The sequence below is a fragment of the Pomacea canaliculata genome, linkage group LG1 (genome assembly GCF_003073045.1).
Source record: "Pomacea canaliculata isolate SZHN2017 linkage group LG1, ASM307304v1, whole genome shotgun sequence".
In the NCBI taxonomy this organism is placed as follows: Eukaryota; Metazoa; Mollusca; class Gastropoda; order Architaenioglossa; family Ampullariidae; genus Pomacea; species Pomacea canaliculata.
This window is the reverse complement of record NC_037590.1, coordinates 35,355,854-35,377,900: the sequence shown is the minus strand read 5'-3', so window position 1 is coordinate 35,377,900 and position 22,047 is coordinate 35,355,854. Positions and strand designations below refer to the sequence as shown.

The 22,047-nt window shown below is 40.1% G+C and overlaps 1 protein-coding gene across 2 annotated transcripts; it reads right to left on the bottom strand.

Annotated features, from left to right (window-relative positions):
- Positions 1-2,793: 2,793 nt before the first annotated feature.
- Positions 2,794-20,844, bottom strand: LOC112563887. Of its 2 annotated transcripts, XM_025238329.1 has the most exons (16): positions 20,393-20,844; positions 19,522-19,786; positions 14,588-14,676; positions 14,117-14,223; positions 13,142-13,179; positions 12,540-12,778; positions 12,188-12,355; positions 11,836-11,943; positions 11,409-11,529; positions 10,678-10,854; positions 10,156-10,246; positions 9,638-9,782; positions 8,632-9,384; positions 7,137-8,187; positions 6,605-6,971; positions 2,794-6,330 (listed from the first exon to the last, which is right to left on the bottom strand). In XM_025238329.1, the coding sequence occupies exons 2-16, from the start codon at positions 19,559-19,561 to the stop codon at positions 6,210-6,212; spliced, it is 3,615 nt and encodes a 1,204-aa protein (XP_025094114.1). In that variant the 5' UTR covers positions 19,562-19,786; positions 20,393-20,844; the 3' UTR covers positions 2,794-6,209. The 2 variants fall into 2 exon arrangements, with proteins under 2 accessions (XP_025094114.1, XP_025094124.1); XM_025238339.1 differs by lacking the exons at positions 19,522-19,786; positions 20,393-20,844 and adding an exon at positions 15,860-16,499.
- Positions 20,845-22,047: the final 1,203 nt, after the last annotated feature.

Sequence of the window (22,047 nt, the reverse complement as noted above, 5' to 3'; positions counted from 1 at the left end):
CAAATCTGGGGGTAGATAAAGCTTTGATGTTGTCATTTAGCCGCTCTTAATCTGTAAGTCTGTCTTGTTCACCCGTCGCATTAATGTCGGCACTGTGAGGTTTTTACTATACTCGCTAACCCGCGGGTTGAAATTTTGTTTACAAGCTCACATGAGCAAGTCGCTTCTCACCCCACATGGTATGATGTATTCACTCAAAACAAGCTGCCTCCCGGTTATTTTCCGCAGCCACGTGCGCACTTCTTGCATCATTGCACGCCTCACAATACATACTCTCACGCATCCCAACCAGTCGCCCACCCCAGGAGTTGATCGCGGATTGCCTTCTGTGACGGAATATGTTATGAACGTGGGATTTCCAGCACTTTAAGTATGTGTGAACATGCAAGACAGAGCGAGAGAGAGAGAGCGGTTAACAGAGAGGTGGTAGTGGTAGCGGTGGTGGTAGCAGGAGGGAAGGGGTTATCACTGCCAGTGCGAGCGTGCTACAGACCCTCGCAAACACGATCGAGCGACCGTTTGTTTTTCTTGCTCGAAAATACATTTCTCCCATCCCGACCAGAGCCCCAAGGAGGGCACGCCGACCCAGAGCGCCATCGCGCCATTGAAGTAATCCACACTCCCAGCGCCCTACATTCCAAATTTACCCAATGGCTCCCCTCGCCGGTATTACGTCACCACGCCGCTCGGTGTGTTTCGCCGCGGTCATTTTTTTCAAAAAAAAAGAGAACAATACTTTTTATCGATTTTCAATTCATTGATCTCCATCCGAATTCTGCAATTATTTGGGAGAAAGTTGATTGGGAAATAACTACGCCGAGAGACGTCTTCGACAGAAAAATACGCTGTGCGCATGCGCAGCGAAATCAAGGTTAGTCGGTTAGTGTGCGCACGACAAACAAGTCCCCGAAGTAGGTCAGTGAGGCCAAGCGGCAGCCTTTTGTCGGGGGGTGGGACTCCGTTCACGAATCGACACACCCGGCTTTTTCTTCATCTACCCGTTTAAAGGCGTCTGCTCGACAGGTCACAGCGCTCGTGTCGTTAGTCTGACGGCGACTGGAGGTTGAGGTGACGACATAGGAGTATTGATCATGGAAAGTGCGCGCATTACCCGTATGCAAATCGTGTACTGTGTACACAGCTGTGCGTGCACCTGTGTGTGTCCGTGCACGTGTGTGCAAAGTTAACTGTACTTTTGTTTGTTTGTTGATTTACCTTTTTTTTTCTTTTGTGTGACGCAGAAAATGACTCAACAGGTCATCTTAGAGTGGTGAGGTCTCGGGTTTTCAGTCGGCAAAAGCTGACATTACATATATCTATCAGCATACTAATAATCTGTTCGCACTGACATTTTTTTTTTCAAAGTGTTCACAGATGAACCATACATACAGTTGTACATCCTGGCTGTCAAGAAGTTCTGCATAGTTCATTCTTCACAAACTTCACTTCTATGTGTCCATCGTCGTCGTTGCTGCTTGCGTGCAAAACAAACTGTAATTAAAGCACACAAGTAAACGTGCACGTGCGCTCACACACATCTGATGTCACGAGGATTTCACTGCAGAAAGTTTTGTATTACGACATTACGCGGACGATTTTCTTTTTTTTTTTTTCTTTCTAGCCGTAATCATTTTTTTTTAACCCATTTCTGAATGTCAGTTGCCCGTAACATTCATTCGTGTCTGCAGTGACTCACCGCCATACCGTGGGGGGGGAAATGCGGGTCATTATAGGTTCTGCTGGTCGTGGCTTTGCCGCTCTCGTCCTGCGCCTGACATTTGTGCACTCAGTCTTCATGAACTCCATCTTTCTGCCGTCATCGTCTTGCAAGTTTACACTTCTGTCAGCCTGCTGTTGTCTGGATTTCTCTCAACCTGTTATTGTTGAATAAGTCTGAACTCCTGTCAGCCTGTTTGTTATCATCTTATCGTCTGTCAATCGACCCCGTGTGTACGTATGTAGGTAGGTCGCCATCAGCCATGTGTAAAAGGTCACACTATTGAATTTGCTTGCTTAAACATGCAATGTCGCTGAGCTCCATGTAAAGGAAGCTACTTTTTGTATGAGCAAACACAGTACAATGTACTTATTATCAGTGGTAAAGGAAGGGAAAGGGGAAGAAATGTGCTTCTCTGGCGCCAGAAGGTAAAGAGGTGTTTCTGGATTAAAAATTTCCTTTCACTTGAAACATTAACATTATCTGTAAACCATTCTCATTGCCAGTACTTGCGCTTCGCGAACATATAATTTCCTGTGATTAAACACTAATTGCTCTTCAATGAAAAAAATGAACTGTCAGTACACGCTTGTTTTGCTTCCGATCATTGCCACTTTGTAGATAACCGTTTCCAGGTATCAAGTTCTTTCTGAACACTTGTCGTCTCTTTAGAACTTGCCGACAAATCAATAAATACAAGTCGATAGGTTTGTAGCAGGCACAGTGTACACACATCTCGATGTCTCCATCCCACAAACAGGAAACTCACACCAGATGATCAGGTTTGCATCTTGAGAACTGTCCTGATGTTTGTAGCGCCTTCAGGATTTACAATCGCTCAGCTACTTTTTGGTGAGCTGCGCCCTCTCCTTTGTATTATTTCACACCTGACCACTCCCATTGCTGTGTCGACTGAGCAAACATCAAACTGCAATAGTAGATTGCTATGGGTGTAAATGCACATATCGCTTTCGCTTTCTTTACACATTATTTATTCATCCCACTCTTCTTATTCTCTCTCAAAACACTCACTCACACACACATATACAGCAAGTCAAAAACCAAAAAAAATCAACGGTCGTCTTTATAACATTTATTACCACACCATTAAGGCATTAAGAAACCTCACCAGGAAGGAATCACAATCAAACAAAATTCCACAACACAATTCACTGTGTACTGAACGTAGACAAAACCTACATTTCCCAAAAAAACAAAAAGACAACTTCATTCATTGCAGGCAGTTCAGTCATTGGGGATGTTGTACACTCACTGTACGAATCCAGCAGGCAGTCTCCTTCCTTCTCCCACAGAGCGGGAAGAGAAGGATGCGAGTTGAGGGGGTTGGTGGTGGTGAAGTGAGACAGTCGTGAGACATTGAGAGATTCAAGATAACAATGAATCCCGACTCTATACCCCTCCCGCCCATTCCTCTAGGATTCGTAAACGCGATGTACTCCAACTCAGATTCACCTGCGTGATATACATCACGTGACAGAACCAACCCTGACAACCCAGTTCGTCACACACGCATGCATGCACAGAATAAATAAGTCAAAAATTATAACATTCGCCAAGTGAATTTTCTGCATGTACAGCTTGAATACCTTTCCAACAGGTACGCAGCAATTAAAAAAAAAAAGACGCAACAATGGCATCTGACCATACTTTCTGTTACATGCGCAATAAATTAAAGGGAAAATGCAAGCTTGCATAATTAAATGTAGACGGGAGGGTGTGAGAGGGCAGAGGTGATGTGTGTCTGAAAGCAATGGAATCAAGTCGACTGAAAACTTAGAGGTTGGTTGTGATTGAAAACAGGTGAAGACAGGTGTTTGCAAACAAAATGGCCATCCATGACGCTGGGAAAAACAGACTGGAAAAAAATTACATGCTCTCTCTCACTCACACACATGGAAAATATAATGATGATCACATACGAGTACACTAGATTTCATCAAAGATCACATGACAACAAATCATGTCACATTATGTGAGCAAAGGTCGACCTTCAGACTAATGCAAACATGGCCAGCACCAGGAGAAGAACGCATAAACCGTCGTCTTAGAGAATGGAAACCATCACAGCAGACCAAAAAGAACAGATCAACCATCAGTGACCGGTGGCAATCTTAATACAGACCAAATGAGGGCTTATTGGAGGATAAACCCTCTCCAGCCCTCACCACAACTTATATCCATACTCTGCTATTGAAAAGCTTAATATGCCATGACGGCTCATCCTATGTAAGCTGGCTATTATCTCTGTTCCCACATTTCAGGATCCTCTCATAGAGAGACACAATAGGCAAGTAGCCCTTCCGATTGACCTGTCTGAAGAAAAATAACCTGTAAGAAAAGACTTTAAAAAGACTACAGATGTATAATTTGTGTACTTGCTATCTAAAACCACAACATATACGTTCTGCTTAGATTTGTTTAGTATGCATTTGGTCAAAGACAATATTTATTAATTTAAAGTCAGCTGCCTTTAAAACATAAATAAATAAAATAAATACACATAAAGGTCTAAATGAGATATCTGCTTTTTCATCTGAACAACACATAAAAAAAACAATGCTCAAAAGTCATTCAAAATCGAGAAAGTACAAACTTTTTGTCTAGCAAAAACTCCATGGGAAACCTTTACCATCTCCCACTTTTAAGATTAAACTGCCAAGTTCTTAAACAGTTTTGTATCTTGACATACAAATGAACATCAGCGATTAAAGATTATACCACTTAACAGATAAATAACACATATATTAAAACCACATGAACACAAACAACTGTTTTAAATGTAACTAATTTTCATTGTCTATCATAAATAACATTTTCATCATATTCAGTCAATATGCTGTCTTTAGACATAAAAATACCACTTCCAAACTTTGATATTGAGTTTCAGCACACTGTTGTCCCCAAAGATCGTTCTGCAGCATATGCCAGAACTTACGCCAATATGATCAAGCCACATGACCAGTGTCAGACAGATCTTACAGATCCATTCAAGTGATCAGCTTTTCAGAACAGCTGTTGCTACACTTCTCTGATGTGTTCAGTGTAGTACACTCGACAGCAAATAATTTTTTTTTAATCATTCCATGTGCTGCACTATTTACTTTTTGTAAACATACAATGTTCTAGGCAGCAGCAACAGTACACGTGTGCTTTCTCTGGCGTTCATGCACACCATGCCTCTCTCTCCTGTCCCTCCTATCTTGCTTGCTCTCTGACAGGTGGAGGCAGAAAAACACTTTAGAACATCTCACAGCCACAGTATGGCACCACACAAAAGAAATAATGAAAACTAAATTAACATTATTTCTTTGAATATATTACTTTTTGTATTACATTTTTTAAATGCAGAAAAATGCACAAAACTCAGAGGAAAGTAGGGAAATGGGTTCAGGATAAGAACACTGAAATTTAAGACAACACAACTTTTCAAATTATCTTAATATCCTTCTAGTTTACTGAATTTTATGTTTTATTCTTTTTTTTTTAGCCTGTTTCAAAACATGGATACATGGATAATCCCTAGTGTGTAGATTTTAACACATTTGTGGGAAATGTGAATGTTAACATTAATAAATCATATTGGCTCTTCTTTGCATTGTTTTCATTTATGCAGAGAAGGAATTCTGTTAACAATGTAAATGAAAAATTTACACACCAGTGAAATTTCTATTTGGGTATTTGCAAAAGTATGCTGTATACTGTTCTCACAGTCACAGTTAGACAAGTGATCAGCATAATGGTAATTTAGCAGTTAATAAAACTTTAGGTGAGTATGCTTCCTGCTTAAAAGCTTCATGCAGAAATGATTTATCTTCTCTACTTTAATCAATTAGCTATGTTAGTGGGAGAAATTTATCATTGCTTTTTATCTCTTTTTAAATATCATGTATCATATTCCTTTATTCCACAAAACTCATCAAATGAAAGTGAAATATGCCAATCATTAAGAAGACAGACTGTAACCTCTTTTATAATTATCAACATTCACACTTCAACCCTAACATCCTGGGTGAGAAATTACAAGAATGTACAGTGATAATAAAAACAAACAAGGGTCAACAAGGACTCTTTGAGAAAAATAAAACTCTTGGCTGTTTCTTGAAACCTTTCAGCACGCCAAGATGAATGAGACCAGCAAACAAAGCTTGCCTGGGAACAACAAAACAACAATGCACATAAATACAGTCTTGCAAACAGTTCTGGAATGCTAGCTGTAGACACTTTAGACAGCCCTGATGTAAGATTTGGTAGTTTTCTTCATGAACAGTAATTGGAGGGGATGGTAGGTCCAGAAATATGCTCTTTTCTGGTCTGAGCATTCCCACTCCCCCTCCACCATTTCAAAATAAGAAAGAAAAAAAAAAAGAAAGAAAACCAAACTGTGTAGTGATGTTCATCATATTCGCAAATCACAGTTTGTGATCTCAACAGGTAAGTGCACTGTCCCTGTCTACAGCAAATTTTCATGCTGTTACACTTCTGACTTTACACTGGTTTCGCTGATAACACTGACTGGAATGGACGAGGGAGATGCTTGCAAAGCATTGTTCTCCATTTTTGATGTCAGGTTTAGTGGGACTGCATTTTCTGACCTGTAACATGCACCAGCAAGACTATATTTAAAAAAATATTGGAGACCTTTGTTATCACAAATATGCATCAATAACTTTTAGACTGACCAAGGAGTGCAAAGTTACCTTCTCTACTAATTAAGTGATGTATTACCTTTAGTATGAAAAAAACCCCATAAAAAAATATTTAGTAAGGAAGTCCAAGGCTTCAATTCAATTCCTGTCATATAATAAGCAACAAACATACACACTTACATGTGCATATGTACATGCATGCAAATAACAAAATATTTACCTCCGCTCTGCAGATGTCATAGCTATGGAGGCTGTGGTGGTGTGACTAGAGAGACAGGTTGGGGGAAAAGAAGAAATGCCTGTGGTGGGGAGCATACCCGATGCTGCAAACATATGCGCGAACTGCTGGAGTCCAGGCAAATGCTGTGAACTTGTGGTTGAGGATGGCATGCACAGGCCTTGCATGTTAGGATAATGAGAACTGAGCAAGGGATGGTACGAGTGCAGGCTTGGTGGCAGCAGCATAGGGACATTCTGTGACAGAGAGCTCGTTGACGGCAACGCCAAGACTGACTTGGTCAAAGTTTGGCATGAAGTGGATGAAGAATCTGCAGGGCTGTCATGGCATGGCATCTCACCATCAGTATCTGGGGGACAAAGTGGGACTGTCATCATAAGTGGCTACGATATCAGAAAGTCATGAATTTCATGAATGAAATTTATAAAATTTCTCAGTTTGAAAACAGACATTTGACTACCTTGCCACCCAAGTCAAAAGTTCATGTATGGAAGTATACAAGAATGGAACTCACCAAGTTTAGAGGACATAGCTGTGGAAGTAGCCAAAGGTGAATTGTTTGCACCTGCCATCTTGTGAAGGTTCTCCATGCTATCAAATTTGCGCATTAGTTTGTCTTTAAGATGGGAGACAGCTACAGCATGGAACTGTTCCTTGTTGCTTGCATCTGCCATACTACTTGTCTTCTTGGGTTCCACTTTACTCTCCCCTGCCAGCAGCTGAGGGTTTGCAGCTAAAGCTGCAGCGATTGCAGATGACTGAAGAGAGCCATGCACATTGCTTGAGTTATCCTTCCCAAAGAAATGGGGTTGCTGGCCTTGTTGCTGCCACGGGAAACCGGTGGCTGCAGACGTCAATCCTGAAGTGGCTGGATGCTGCTTCTGCTTTGCTGACACCTGTGCAGGCGAATTCAGATGGGCCAGGAGATTGGGATGTGCCTCCTTGGCTGAACGCTTGGCTTTGCTTTCAGAGAAGGAACTTTCACTGCTCGAGGAACATGGCGGTGTTACGGAGGGAGTCTTCATTGTGTAAGCCTGTTGGTCCAGGATGTTGCTGTCATTGTCACTGTCCTTGGAGGCACCCTCACTGCCCTTGAGACCATTGTCCACATTCTCTTTGGCAGGAGCCCCTCCTTCATCACCTACAATCTGAGGTTTCTCTTTCCTGAATTTGTCAAACTTTTTGTGGCCAAAAGTTTCATTTGGAGACTCAATGTCCTGCTGCGGTGAGCCACCTCTGGATGTACTGCGGGAGCTGGGATTGCTGGGCACGCGCAAGTCAGTTGAAGATCCCAGACGCAAGTCAGCTGACAATCCCAAGCATCCCTCTTTACTGGCAACACTTGTGACAGTGGAAGAGACAGAGTTGTGCTCCCCAATCTTGCCCAAGGCTGAGGGTGGAGCTTCAAAGGGATGAACAGTCTTATCATTCAAAGGAGACATGAAAGGAGGAGGGCTAATTCCAAGGGAGGAAGGAGGCAGCATGCTTCGTCGAGAAAGCAGAACTGGGCTAGTTGACTGAGGAACCATTGGCAGTCCATATAGTGAGGCATCTGGAATGAGATGCTGTCCAAAAGAGAAAAGAAACTCCAATATTAGTTATGAACATCACATGTCAGTTATATATATATAAGCATAACCTTTTCTTTCCCAGTGGATTTATTTTGCAGAGATCTATGCAAGCTGCAGGGTGGCTGGGAAGCAGGAATACTGCTAATCATTGTTATGTAAAGTACAACTGCAATGCATCTATATTAGATTAAACAGTTTGAATTACTGTTGCATTGTTTCTGCTACTCAAAGCATAAAGTCATGGTGGCTAGTTAGAAATGAGATGGTAACAGATTGAGAAATAATTTCTTTCCAAATGAAGCCATTAGCATGGACAGTTTAAGAAAAAAAAATTTAAACATCAGTATATCAGCACCATCACCTCAATAGATATCCAGCTTAAGCAACCAGATGCTGGTGAAGAAAGATTAAACAGTTTGTTAACATCATTACTCTCACCTTCAGACTAGGGGCTGAGCCTCGAATGCGGCTGTCTGCAGGCTCATGTCTTAGGCTGTCAGCTGAGTGCCCAACATAAGAAGGTGGCCTATCAACCAGCAGTGATCTCTTTCGGGCATGCAGTCCACAGGCAGCACCAACGCTTCCCCTGCGCTGTTCAGCTGACAGATATTGATGGGATTCTGGTGACACCTGATCTCTTTCTGTCATCATCTTTTGGTGCATGGGAACACGGGATGCACGTCCCTCACTGTTCAAATGGAGGCTGTAACAGCGTCTTCGCTGGTACTCATCAGTGCCAAATGATCCAGATCGTGGCCGAGGGGAAGCTGGGGATGATCCATAAGCTTGCGCCATCAGAGCTTCTGGATGAATAATGGGGGATGACCGAGAGCCTGTTACAGTCTGCTCTGCTGTGGAGATGGGAACAAAGTCAGCACCACCTTGGGCCCCATACTCCTCAGGAATGGGACTAGATGCTGCACTGGATGAAATAGAGGGTGGAATGCTGTCCCCTCTGATAGCCGTCCTCTTTTCCAGCCTATCACTCAATCGGTTAACCATTTTGTTGATGTATTCACGGTCCAATGTGTAGCGACGACGATTGCCTTCATCAATGGTGTGAAGTCTTGGGCGGCTAAGCGTGTCGCGATCAAGTGTGTTGCACCGACGTCGGGGCTGCTCAGGAACAAGTCCATAAAATCCACTCGTCTCCTCTCGATAAAATGTGCCGTATGGTGTGCGCAGTACCACCTTAAACAAGACCAATATTAGATTCAATTTAACTGAAATTTCAGCACTGTACACAAGTAAAATAAGTCAATAAATGGTAAAAATGTCTAAATTCTCCTTATTTGCTTTTCCAGTGATGCCAGCCTACCAATTTAATAAAATAACCAGCAACTGTCTTAGTCACACTATGTGAAAAAAGAAAATGATAAAAAAAAAATCATTATTTGACAAACAAGATAAAGTGACAGCAGAGGTGTCTGAAATGTACACATACCTGCTGATGACTAGCAGCTTCAAGGGGGATGCGGTGAGGCATAACTGACAAACCTCCACTTTCTAGGGAGCAAGTATCACTAAAAGAGCCAGATGTGATGGTCATGTTGGATGCTTCAGAAGGAGTTGGAGAAGACCGTCCAGACCTGAATTAAGAGTGTTTGCATGTCCTGAGCATACAGCCTTGTTTGTGTATTTGTAATAAATATTCTACACAATTTGGTCTCTGGATCTACTCTATTTCAATAGTCTTTAGTTTGATAAAGAACATGCATCCACTCACTACTGACAAGGTCATACATATGCTGTTGCCTCAAGTCTGTATGCATTAACAAGCAAACAAAATTATGAAGAAGTGGCATGATAGAAGTATGTTGTTTTTTTTAAATGGACAAAAATAGTGGAGTTTGTCCTTAAATTTTAAAAAATGACTTGTTGAGGGAAAAAAGTAATATGTAAAATCAGGCAAAAGTCTTTTTTTTAAACCCACATAGTGGATTATTCGCAAAACAAACTTACACAGTACTGATGGAATCCTGAAACTCCATGTCTGATTCTTCTGTGTTGTGGCACTCACGTGGCTCAAACTGTGTGCTACTGCTGTTCTGAGCTGCTCAAACAGACAATGAAACAAAATAATGTATGTGCTAGAGTAGAGGTGCCCAACCTACGGCCCATGGGCCACATCTGACCTGCTCATTTTAACCAGACACAACATAATTGCCATGATTTTGGCAAAACTGCCATGTTCTGGCCCACAAGATTTTATATCATGTCCAGTGAGGCCCTCGGGTAAGAAAAGGTTGGGCACCACTGTGCTAGAGTAATTGATCCTGAGCAAGGTGTACTTTGTCTATAAAATTATTCTTGATGTGTTAAATATTTGACTTTGACTTGATCTTTTGAAAGGAAGGCTTCAGAAAGTAGAATGCATAAAAAAGTGTTGCTTTTTCTGCTAGAAGTATAGATTTTCTATCCTAGAAGATGAAAATACAGTTGGCTTCATAATCATAAATTTCAAAAACCCTGCAGCATGCCCACCAATAGATCGTTCAGAGTGAAGTGTGTTCAGGGTGCGCAGGTCTGTAGTCTTCATCAATAGTTTGGCAAAAAGGGTTGAGTCCTCCTTGTGATTGAGATTTATCATATTCTGCAAAGCTTCTGTAAGCTTGTTTTGAATTCTCTCGACTTGCTCCATGCTGCGTAGTCCTGGACGGTCTGGAAAGGACAAACACACCTATGCTGATCCCTGAATGTGTTCAGACAATGAATGATACAAATTATTAATGATTATAAGCGATTCATTAAGCTCTCTCTTGCATGGTGCATTAATTGGCTCACCAAACACCATTCTCATGGGAGCAAACACAAAGATAAAACACCAAGTGGAGAAAGAAAAACCCCTCTGTATTTAGCATCTTAAATATTCAGTTATCAAAGCAATTAGGAACTAATTTAGTTTATGCTTTTTATCTTGTACCAAGCTTATTTTCAACACTTCTCTTTGGACTGTAAAGGAAACACTTTTTTTTCCTGTTTACTGAACGCAACAGTTATCATGAATCTCTGGGTTATCCTGTAGGAAGCACTGTAGTATGATGCACATATAAAGTAAAGCTAGGTTCTTGTAACTAAAGCTAGGCTGCAGGGTTGCAGCTTGTTTTACTTTTAAGAAGCATCCTTACTCTCCTTGCATGTAAACAACACAATTGGTTTTACCCACTCCTGAGCAAAGCCTAACACCATCAACAGTTTTAGCAAATTAAACATACCAGGTGACATAAGCACCACAGCAGAGAACAAGGCCAACTCCTCGTCAGTGAGACAAAGCTTATTGAAGCGCTCAGCAAAATCAAACATGGAGTCAAGCAGGAAACCAGCTCCTGTTGTCATCTGTGAAAGACATATATATTACACTTAGTTTAAGTGACAATGAAAAATCTCCCCATGTCCTTGAAATAGTGAGACAAACATATTACATATTTTTGCAAATCTCTAGCAGTAGTATCTTTTTCTTTCATTTTAGTGTTAAATTAGATAATAAAAAAAAAAAGAGGCAAATGCAGCTCACACTTCAGAAACTTATATGGGATTCACATACAGACATCATAAAATGCAATTTGTAATGTAATGTGCTGTACCACATGTTAACATTTTTTAAGCTGTTAAATACTGCTTAGTTGTAAAGCAAGGACTGACTGTTGATGGGTGTCGTCGGAAAAGACGGCCACCGGTAAACATCATGGTGTTGGACTCCAGGTCAAAAAGACTTGCATGGCGCACCAACAACACTTCAAAAGTTCCAGCCTTCACACATAAAACAAACCATTTTATTTAATAAAAAAAAAAAACCTTCAAAAAGGTATAAGAATATTGACTTTCAGTATTCTTTTTTTTTTTAGTCTGTTCAGTTGGCTAGGATATGTACACATTGTTTGTTATTTCTAATCCATTTGTCTTGGTCTAACAAGTATGAGAAATGATGACAAATATGTTTTCATCAAGAAAGAGAAATTCTTTCTTGCTTGATACTGCATCCTCCCTTTCTTACCTTTAAGAGAGTAACTTGGTCATCTTGGTTGAGCAAAGTGAAGCCTGGGATGCCCTTAGCAAAATCCACAACAGATTTAATAGCAGGTGAAAAACTCTCTGAGAAGTCATCGAGGCTACTCTTGTTGGCGTTCGGGTCATGAGCTAGGCAATTGTTGAGTGGACATGCCTGCACATTAAAAACTTGTCATCAAGTTTAAGAAAACTAAAAAAATTTGATGCTGAAGTGAATGCAACGAAAGTGAAAATAAATTTGGTCACAAGGAAAGAAAAAAATGTACTTTTCTCCTGTAATGAAGAGATAACAGCAGCAAAATAGAGTTGTGTTTTTTCCTATCTTAAACTATTCTTACCATGTTGGCAGGACAGTTGATGTAGTCACTTAGTTGCAGAGCATGCTCTCTCATCTGGCAGACTCGCACCAGAGTGAGGTCACAGGTCTGCCTGTGAGCATTGATAACAGCATGCACCACATCCTGTTCGTTTTGTAACATGGTATACAGAGCTGATGACTGTGACTGAGAGTTCACCTTCTGCATCTGCTCGATGATCCGTGCCTTTTCCTTCTTTGGCACTCTTCCAAATCTCACAGCTGCCAATCAGAAATAAGTCATGACAAGTACTGACAATAAGAAACCTATAGCAGTAACTTTCTACACTGGACTAAGAAAAGTGATGTTAATGATGGGTAAAAATTGTGTGGAACAAAAACAAAAACAAAATTTTTTAACCATGCAATTGAGACTCCTTTGATCAATTTAACTTAAAAAGAAACCCATGGGAAATATTGCTTGGATTGAAAGAAACTTTACAGGAAAAAATTCTGGTTAATCTTGATAGGAAATCTTTCAACAGTTTTATTGCATTTTATGAGTAGACCAACAATACATTTATTAAGATGGCACCAGAAGCAAAAAAGAGCATTTTCATCAAAGCAACATTAAAATCTGCTCACCATCTCGTGACATGCCAACAGCTATGCACTTCTTCAATCTGAAAAATAAGAATGGAGCAGCATTTTTATTACACATGTGGAGGTGATTAGTCAAAATAATACTGACAAATTATGAACAAGCTGTCATTTAGACAGACACAGAATGTGTACTTCAACTGTTGCTACTTGATAATAAGCAGGCTATGATTACAAGTACATTCTGAATCCGATATATGAGTGATGTGTTTACTTTCATGTTTATGCACTTGTGTGTGCAAGCACATTATTACAGCAACTTGCTTTTTCACTTGCAATCAGACTCCTACACACATGCTCCAAACCAATGCTATAACACTCTGTTATACCTTGACTTACAGATAATTTTAGAAACAAGACCAAGATTCTAAAACCCTGAAGCATTCCATAAGCTCCATTTAAAAAGTTCTTAATCCCATGATAGAAGTAAACTCAAGTAAAGGAAATATGAATGCTCTCAAATAATTGGAGCTAAGTTTTACATAATATGAGGTAAGCTTTGCCGGTCTTATCTTGTTGCACACCCTTAAAACTTTAAACCTAATGCAGACTAAACAGGAAGGAAAAGGCTGGGCTGAACTGATGGCTGTAAAGAGTGAGAACCATTAAGTGGTCTGACACTGATCTCCAGGAAAGATATGAACTTCTCTGTGGTGCAGTTTGACCTCTTGACTCTGAATCTCATCTAACATATAAATCATTATCATGACCACATTCAGGCTACAAAGACATTTGTAATGATTATATTTACAGGGATTTTTAAAAAACCCTTTGTATCCTGTTAAGCAACAAACATCATTGTTTTAAGAAATATCCTGCTGCATGGTCACGACATGAACTTTGATGCCATTGTGGGATAGACAATTAGGTCAGGGCTGGTGTTAGATGACAAACTGCAAACAGATATCCTTCTACAAAGACATCACATGACAACAATAACCTAAATACATGCATGTGTACCTGCAGTACTGGCACCGGTTTCTGTTTACTCTCATGATATTGCATTGTTGATTTTTTAGACAAGGTCTATATTGGATCTTCTGCTGAATGCTACGACGGAAGAAGCCCTGAAATAAGAAGATACAAGTTACAATGAAGTAGTAATATTCACAGATATACATCCTCATCTACATACACACTTTCCCCCTCTCAATGCACACACAGTAAACACATACACTGTGCATGCTTACTGCACTTAACTGTACAACATTCTAGTTACAATGATTGCTATAAACTAAACTTCTCATATTTGTGTAACATAAAAGTTAATTGAGATTTGATTTTAAGGCCACAAAACTTGAAAATTTTGAAAAAGACTGACTCGATATACAATTTCTTATGTAGCCAGATCTGCTTAAAAAATTCACTATAAAAATATTATCATAATTTGAGTGACATACACATACCAATAAACAAGAATAGATGCCTCACCTTACAACCTTCACAAGCATGAACACCATAATGAAACCCACTGGCTTTGTCTCCACACACTCGACACAGCACTGTTTCACCATCAAATTCTGAAGAAAACAATAGGGGAATCTCATTAGGAAATAATGTATTACTACTATGTGCATTATGTCACCAGAATAAACATGGAATAAGGCTATGATCAAAAAACTACCCCACACCCACGCCCTCCTGTCTTTTTTTTTTTTTAATTTGAGGTCTTATTCCGGGTGCTGTTCTTGCTTTATTTTGATGTTTTGGGTTGCATCTGCAGCTAAACATCTTTCATCTTGGTGGCATCAGTTTCTTTTGACCAGTAGAGATTGGTGTTGACTAGGATCTAGGTTTTTTTTAAACCTTTGTTGATCTGTCTTTTTGCTCTGCATGTGACTGCTTCAACATACCATGTAAATCATACTGAATATGCAGTATGTGCTACTAGGAGTCTCCTGTATTAAACATTTTTCTTCTAACGCTGAAGGCATACATATATTTTATAATGTAGTCTCTTTACAGTGTTTTTATGGAGTACAGATATGAATCATTAAAGTCTGACATTAAACTATTAAAAAAAAAAAACAGGGTCTGGGCATCTGTTGCTCTTTCACTCCACAAAGCTATCATATCCTAATCCTTCCATTTAATCTATTGTGCTTCTCTCTTCTTCAAGGTGAAGTGAATTTACTACCTGCTGAGGAAATATGCTATATATAAGTGCTCATTATTATTATATTAAATGTCAGTTGCAGTTATCTGTGACCTAAATTATCAAAGTCTCTCCTCACTTCTGCTTGTTGTGGTTTACACTACTGACACAACATTAAGTGCCAACAACCAGCCCTACTTTTGCATCCTCCATGAACACACACAACACTAACAAATCTGTAATGATGTATTCCCTCCTCAGGCGTAGTCTGACAATCACAGCAAGATGTAAATTTGTGGACAAATGAAGGATACATAAGCACAGATGAGCTTAGTCATCATGAGAATATCTGCTGATGATATACAGCGTAGGTGTGTAAAGACAACTGCATAAGCGCAATGAATAAGGTAACAATGGAAATGGCATCTGGTAAGATTACAGAAGCTAGTACAGCAGTAGGTCAACAGAAAAACTCCAAATAAATTTACTCAAGACACTTTGAAAGAAAGCCTTCACAGATGTACCAGCATCTTTTAACATTTTACCGATATCGACTAAGAGCAAAAAACCTTCCTGGCAAAGTCAGGTTCTGCATCGGAAGTGCTCACCTTCTTCATTTAAAGAACCCATATTTCTTTGCAAAACAAGAAGAAAAATTCACTCCACTCCTGCGATACACGCGACCCGCTCTGTGGCGCACTTTTCCACCTTAACGATGTGTCGTAGATCACAAACGACGGCAGATGAGGACAGACGATAATTAACGACTAACGGCACTACCAACGTGCTAGAGCTGCCACCAGGTCTGAGCCTCGCCTGACTCTGCTGCCTGCCTGCCGAAGTGAACTAGACACAAGACAAAAAGGAACCCACATTGTGTGACACTAACCCACTTTTGCCCCACTGCTATGCACCGCGAGGCCCTGCACGGGTTACAGACTGCAGCGGCAAATAATGACGTCGTCGTGCGGCGCGGCTGCAAGCCGGCCGGGTTACGCGCGGTTAACGAGACCGCCGACTGCCCTGCACGTCCAGGACATTACACATCGCTGTTTTGTCATCCAGCCCTGTCGTTGTTAAAGATGACCAGGGAGGAGGATGGAGAGGACGAGAAAAATCTAGTTTTTAAAACGTTGAAAAGCGCTCGTGCCTGCTCGTGCCTAAATTAGGTCAATGGAATTATCTACGTCAGAACCCGGCGCCGTGTCGGCTCAGCGTGCAACTCGCACGACCGAGGTTTCGCGTAAACAGCAAGAAATCAACAATGTGTGAGTGAGCGCAGTGTGTGGGCGGCGGGAAAGAGCATAGGTCTAAATTTGTGGGTTAATCGATGGTGGGATTTTACTGCAACGTGTTTTTGCGAGGTGATGGGATGGGATGAAATGCGCCGGAGACTAATGTATCTGTTCTGGAGACGTAAGTACTCCTGTGTACATAGTTACCACAAACAAAGGAGAGAAAACCGTCTCTTGCTGAAATGACGCAAGATGCTGCAGTAAAATGTACACCTGGGAACAGGAGCCGGAGGTGTAGAAGAAATGAAGGGAAATGATAAGAACAAGAAGAAGAATGAGGAAAACGAAGCAAGAAAATGATAGCTGACTATTTGGCAAATTTCTAACAAATCATATAAATTCTATTCTTCCTTTTGTTCCATATTGTACATGGTGAAATCCAGTGGAAATGCAGTGTTAACTTCTAACTGATCTACGATATCAAAAGGCTTAATCCCTCTAGCATGTTTACCGCCATATATACTCTTGTTATTTTTTTCAAGCCTATCTATCCACCAGCTTACATGCCAATCTTTGCACTTCTGTACTTGACAACAGGCTTTGCAAATCTACCCCACGAGAGATCTTTAAAAGGATAAGGTTTTTTATGTCTGGCAAGGGATTACAAATTTGTGTATAAGCACTTGAGTCACTAAACAGATGACTATCATCACACTTTTCAAAGCATTGATATCAAATAAGGATGGTAATAAGATACAGAAAGATTTACAGAAGCGATTTTTCATGTAAAATTATACTCATTAACAAAATGTAACTGAGTCACCCCTTTTCATTAATTCGAGCTATGAAACACTAACATACATGGGAAGTGTGGTCACCAAGGCTACAGCCACTGGGCCACCTAGTGTATAGTACTTAAGATTTAATTGGGCAGATCCACAGACTTAAATGACTAAGTTTTGGTCTACTTTAGTTCATGCTGATTTTTGAAGGCTTGTATTTCATTAACAGAATATAATGTACTCTGTTTATTGAAGCTTTTCAATGAATGAAATTCAAATATTCAATTATGCTCTCTGGGTAGCCTTTAAAAAAAAAATCAACAAGCTATCAAAAAAGGGAATGACAGAAAATAGTGATATCTACCTTGTCTTTAAAGTTTCTGGCTTTATTCATTACAAATTATAATAAATTATTGTATACTTCTCCAACCCTCAAAGACCATACAAAAACAAAAAAGATAAAGAAGGTTGATACACGGTACAAACTACAAGTGTAACATAGCATCCCTGTTCATAACTAAGAATGAGAGGGTATTAACACTAAAAACTACTTTAAGAAGTGCAACTATACTTTCAGGATGTAGCGCTCCTTTCCTCAGCTGATGATGAGGTTTGACGGGGAAATGTAAGTGTGATGAGTAACTAGGATTGTTTACTAGTATATTGCTAAGTGATGAAAGAGCAATTAGTAGATCACTAACTTGTCACACGGAATTTGACACTTCCACTGGGGGTCATATTAATGGTGACAGTGCCAGCACCAATATTTGATGCCTATGCCTATGTGTTCAAAGCAGTTATTCAAATTAAGGCCTTATAGAGTACTGTGTGTGTGACCTTTTTCTTCACAAACCTTGTGATGTTTCACTTTCAGCAACTACAGCTTCTTCACAAAAATATAAGTATGAAAATGTTGAGTAGATGCCACAACATTGTAAGAGGCATTGGTGATATACTGGAGTTTTCATATTTACTAGAAAAACAAATGCTTATAATAATCAATACTTCAGAGATGTTTTAACATCAAACAGATTAATAATGTGTAAACTTTTCAAAATATCTTTTTGATTTGTGGACAAAACATTAAAAGAACAGTACAGATAATGGATAATGGTGAAAAATACTGAAGAACTAGAAAATGTGAGGTTTGAAGAACTAGAAGGTTTGCTGTCTCAGACAGCCTAGAATTAAATGCTGCCTAACTTAACCTCCTGACATTTTAAGAAATAGATGACTATGTATGGGACAGAAATTTTCTATTTAATCTACACTACCATTAAAACAGAATGTTTTTATATTCCAGGATGTCAATTCTTAATATCTTAGGGAATAGTTAAATCAAATATCTAGTGGTAGTTTTATAACCCACTGTGCCCAAACTACTCTTCTACATCTTAGGAAAAAAGCAGAATGTGAAATGTCTTTAAACAAATTTTAACCAGCTATAATGTTGACAATTAGTAGTTAAATACTGATAAATAATTTAAAGGAGAAACTCTCTCTCACATACACTTAAATAAAACATTCTGAAAAATGCAGTTGAGTCAAAGAAAGATTGCAATACACACTTATTGCATGCATGTTGAAGGTTTAGAAAAGTTGTTTTTTTTTCTCTCTAAGTAGGGATTTTTGCATACAAATAGCAAGTGACACATTTTACTACTAACTTGGATGAAACAACAGAAGTTTGCCATGAAAGTCATATGATCAAAAACTACACACAGTTGTCAAAACTACAATAAGGGTTATTTTAGAGTAAATGAATTTGGTGGTTACACAGAACTATTATAATTTGGACTTTTTCAATATAAAATCTGCACACACAAAATCTTTACATGTTTATACATGGGTTCCAATGAAAATCTCTAATGCAAGGAAAGTCTATGAACAGTTTTACTGAAAACAGTGCATGATGAACTCTCTTACACAGACTGCTTTCACACACATTAAATTGGTCACCACACTGCACTTTAAGGTCTCACTCCCTGACTCATATATGAGATTAAAATTTGGGTTATGCTGGCAAGTCCATTCATCCTTCATATTATTTTGTTCCTCATGATAACAATTACTAACACATGACAGCTGTATCAAAGTGCTGTGTCCCTGATGCCTAATTTCTCGTCATTTTTCTATTTTTATTCTAAGAAGAAATGGGTGGGTTTACTTGCTTATCTAGTAGGCATATGCACTAGGGTCACTTGAAAACTGAAACTGTGCAGTAATAAAATATGTTCGTAACAAAACACTTACCCAAGCCCTCTAGACTAGCTTCCTTCCCCATAGTGCTCATAATATTTGCACAGCAGAAAGGGTTAGAGGGTGGGGGTGGTCTCCTCTCCACTTGTAGGACTCTCCACAGTGAAACAAACCCTCCCAGCTCTCAGTATGGTCGGTGGGTAATCTTGAAGACAGCTGCGCTTGCTGGTGGCTAAAAATGACCTGGCTGTCGTCACTCTGTCGCCACCGGATCTGCACCCTTTCGCTGTTCTTTGTTAGTGGGCCACTCTGCCGCTTGCTGGAAAACGAAAACACTCAACTGAGCACAGTTGCTAAATTACGGTAATTAGTCGAACATTGAAGTAGCGCTGACTTTATCACTTGCACACTATATCCAAGTTCAGCTACTAAAAGTTGACCGCGATGACACGCTGATCCATTGACATGGCAACATGTATATTCTTAAGCATCCCACAAAATGATTTCCATTTCTAAATTATATTCTCCTAAGTTTTCTAAACTCGTATACAGATTTCCTCAACATATATCATATCAGGAGGATGAAATAATTTTTCATATAATTTTTTTCACTACTTTGGAAAGGTGCTGCACCAGATGACCCTTAGTCGCACAACTCACAAGCTATCTCTAGTGGAGGCATTCTTAGCAGCAACGTCTTGTATGAAAGTGGTATCAGTTGTGTTTCAGTTGGGCTCTACAATCTCTGTCCGGTAAACAACAGAGACCATCAGGTCGAATACATATTACAAGACCGCAGAGTAGCTTCCCATCGAAAAACAAGCCAAACGATTAGTCCACGACCTCGACTAGAATGCCGCTTGACAAATATAATAATAAACTACGTTCTTTCGTGTCGAATGTGTTATAGATGTTCATCACTCACCAGTAATGAATGGCGTATCCCCTGTCATACACTCTAATTCCTTGCAGCAGGGGTATTCCTCACCTCTACTCGCCATGCGAGCGACTGGTCGCCGAATGACTGAGTGACACACATTTTGTTCTAAGAAAGTATGACCTAGTTACGACCTCAACAGTGTCGCGTTCTGATTGGCTAGAATCGTGCGTTCTGCGCAGCTTCTGATGCTGGCGATAAACTTTACAAAAGCAAGCGGAGAAATGCTTAGTTTCACAGCATTTCTTAATAGCGGCCGCTGGCACAAAAGTGAACTAAGATGAACTTTTGTAGTTAAAAAAAAAATGCTCGTAAAACACTGTATTTGCCAGACAACTAGCGCCTGGAAATCTGGATGCTTACGCACGCACGCGCGCTGGAGCCACAGCTGTTTACAGCCTGTTGAAGCTTGAGGAGCTCATTGTAATTCTGCGTTATGATTTTTGTGATTTTGTGTATCGCGGAAGATAGGCGTGTGCGAGCCGGCGCACGCATAGTTCATAAATTATAAATGCATCTGACCGGCAAATCGAGGTCACATTATTCACCAATCAAAATCAAGGTTACAGTCGCACTCGTAGAGCAAAGAATGTGCCCCGTCACACGCTGGCGAAGTAAACAACTAAAAATAGCACCGGTCTACGGTAGCCTGATAGCGCATGGGTGTGGCAGATGCTATGGACGCAAGCAAGGATGTTTTTCCACCGTGCTGTCAAATTTTGTAAGTGAAACAGAAGAATGAGTAACGTAAGCGAAAATTAATTATCTCATAGAAAATGTATCTCATGATCTGCATTTATAATGATATTACTAGCTAAGAAAACTAAAGTTTCTTCCAACTAATAGTTGACATCCTGCATCGGGAATACGTCTCACGTGACCGCATCTTTCTCCCTCCCACTCTTCTTCCCCCACCACAGACATGTATCACACCACACACCAGAGGACGGGGGAAACGAGGGTGGCGGGTGTGTTAGTGGGAGTATACTGCAGCTGTTGTCATCACTATAGAGATAAGGAGGAAAGAGAGAGAGATCAATATGCAATCACAAAGGACAACAGTACAGTACAAAGCACGTGTGTGGGTTGTTTACCGTTTCCATGAGACCCACAGCACTTCCACTTTGCCAAATTGAACTGTTTCAAAAAACACATGCCTGGTTGAGACTGCACGCAGGCATGTAATTGTGGGGGTGGGTTAGTTTAAAGTACTCTATGGCTGTTTTCGTCATGATAAGCTCCGTCATGATAAGGAATGAGAACTCGAGGCTGACTAAACAGCAAGAAGAACAAAACCAAGAGGTCATGCAAGATGTAGAAGACGTTTCAAAAAAAAAAAAAAAACCTCAGCGATATATAAATATCCGTGTGTGTGTGTTTGCTGCGCGTGTGTGTCTGCTCAGGTCTGCAGTCGTCCCACAAAACAGAAAGCGCGCATCTTCATCACCAGTCATTTCCTTCAGTGTTTGTCACCACCACCACCACCACCACCACCACCACCACCACCATATTTGGAAACAAGCTCAAATCAGAGCGAATTCTCTGTTCTTGTAAATATAGAATAAATGTAGAAGTAAATATCGTACATTAGAGAATCTTAGTGAATCAAAGCATTTCATGCAAGACATAAATGTGAAGAGACT

What these genes read in the sequence shown, in the direction of transcription:
- LOC112563887 (XM_025238329.1), bottom strand. Translation starts at nt 19,561, where the DNA reads ATGAGCACTATGGGGAAGGAAGCTAGTCTAGAGGGCTTGG. An exon ending in ACCAAGTTACTCTCTTAAAG is followed by an intron (nt 11,944 to 12,187) that starts GTAAGAAAGGGA and finishes TTATGTGTGAAG; the next exon opens with GCTGGAACTTTTGAAGTGTT. An exon ending in TCCGACGACACCCATCAACA is followed by an intron (nt 11,530 to 11,835) that starts GTCAGTCCTTGC and finishes TGTCTTTCACAG; the next exon opens with ATGACAACAGGAGCTGGTTT.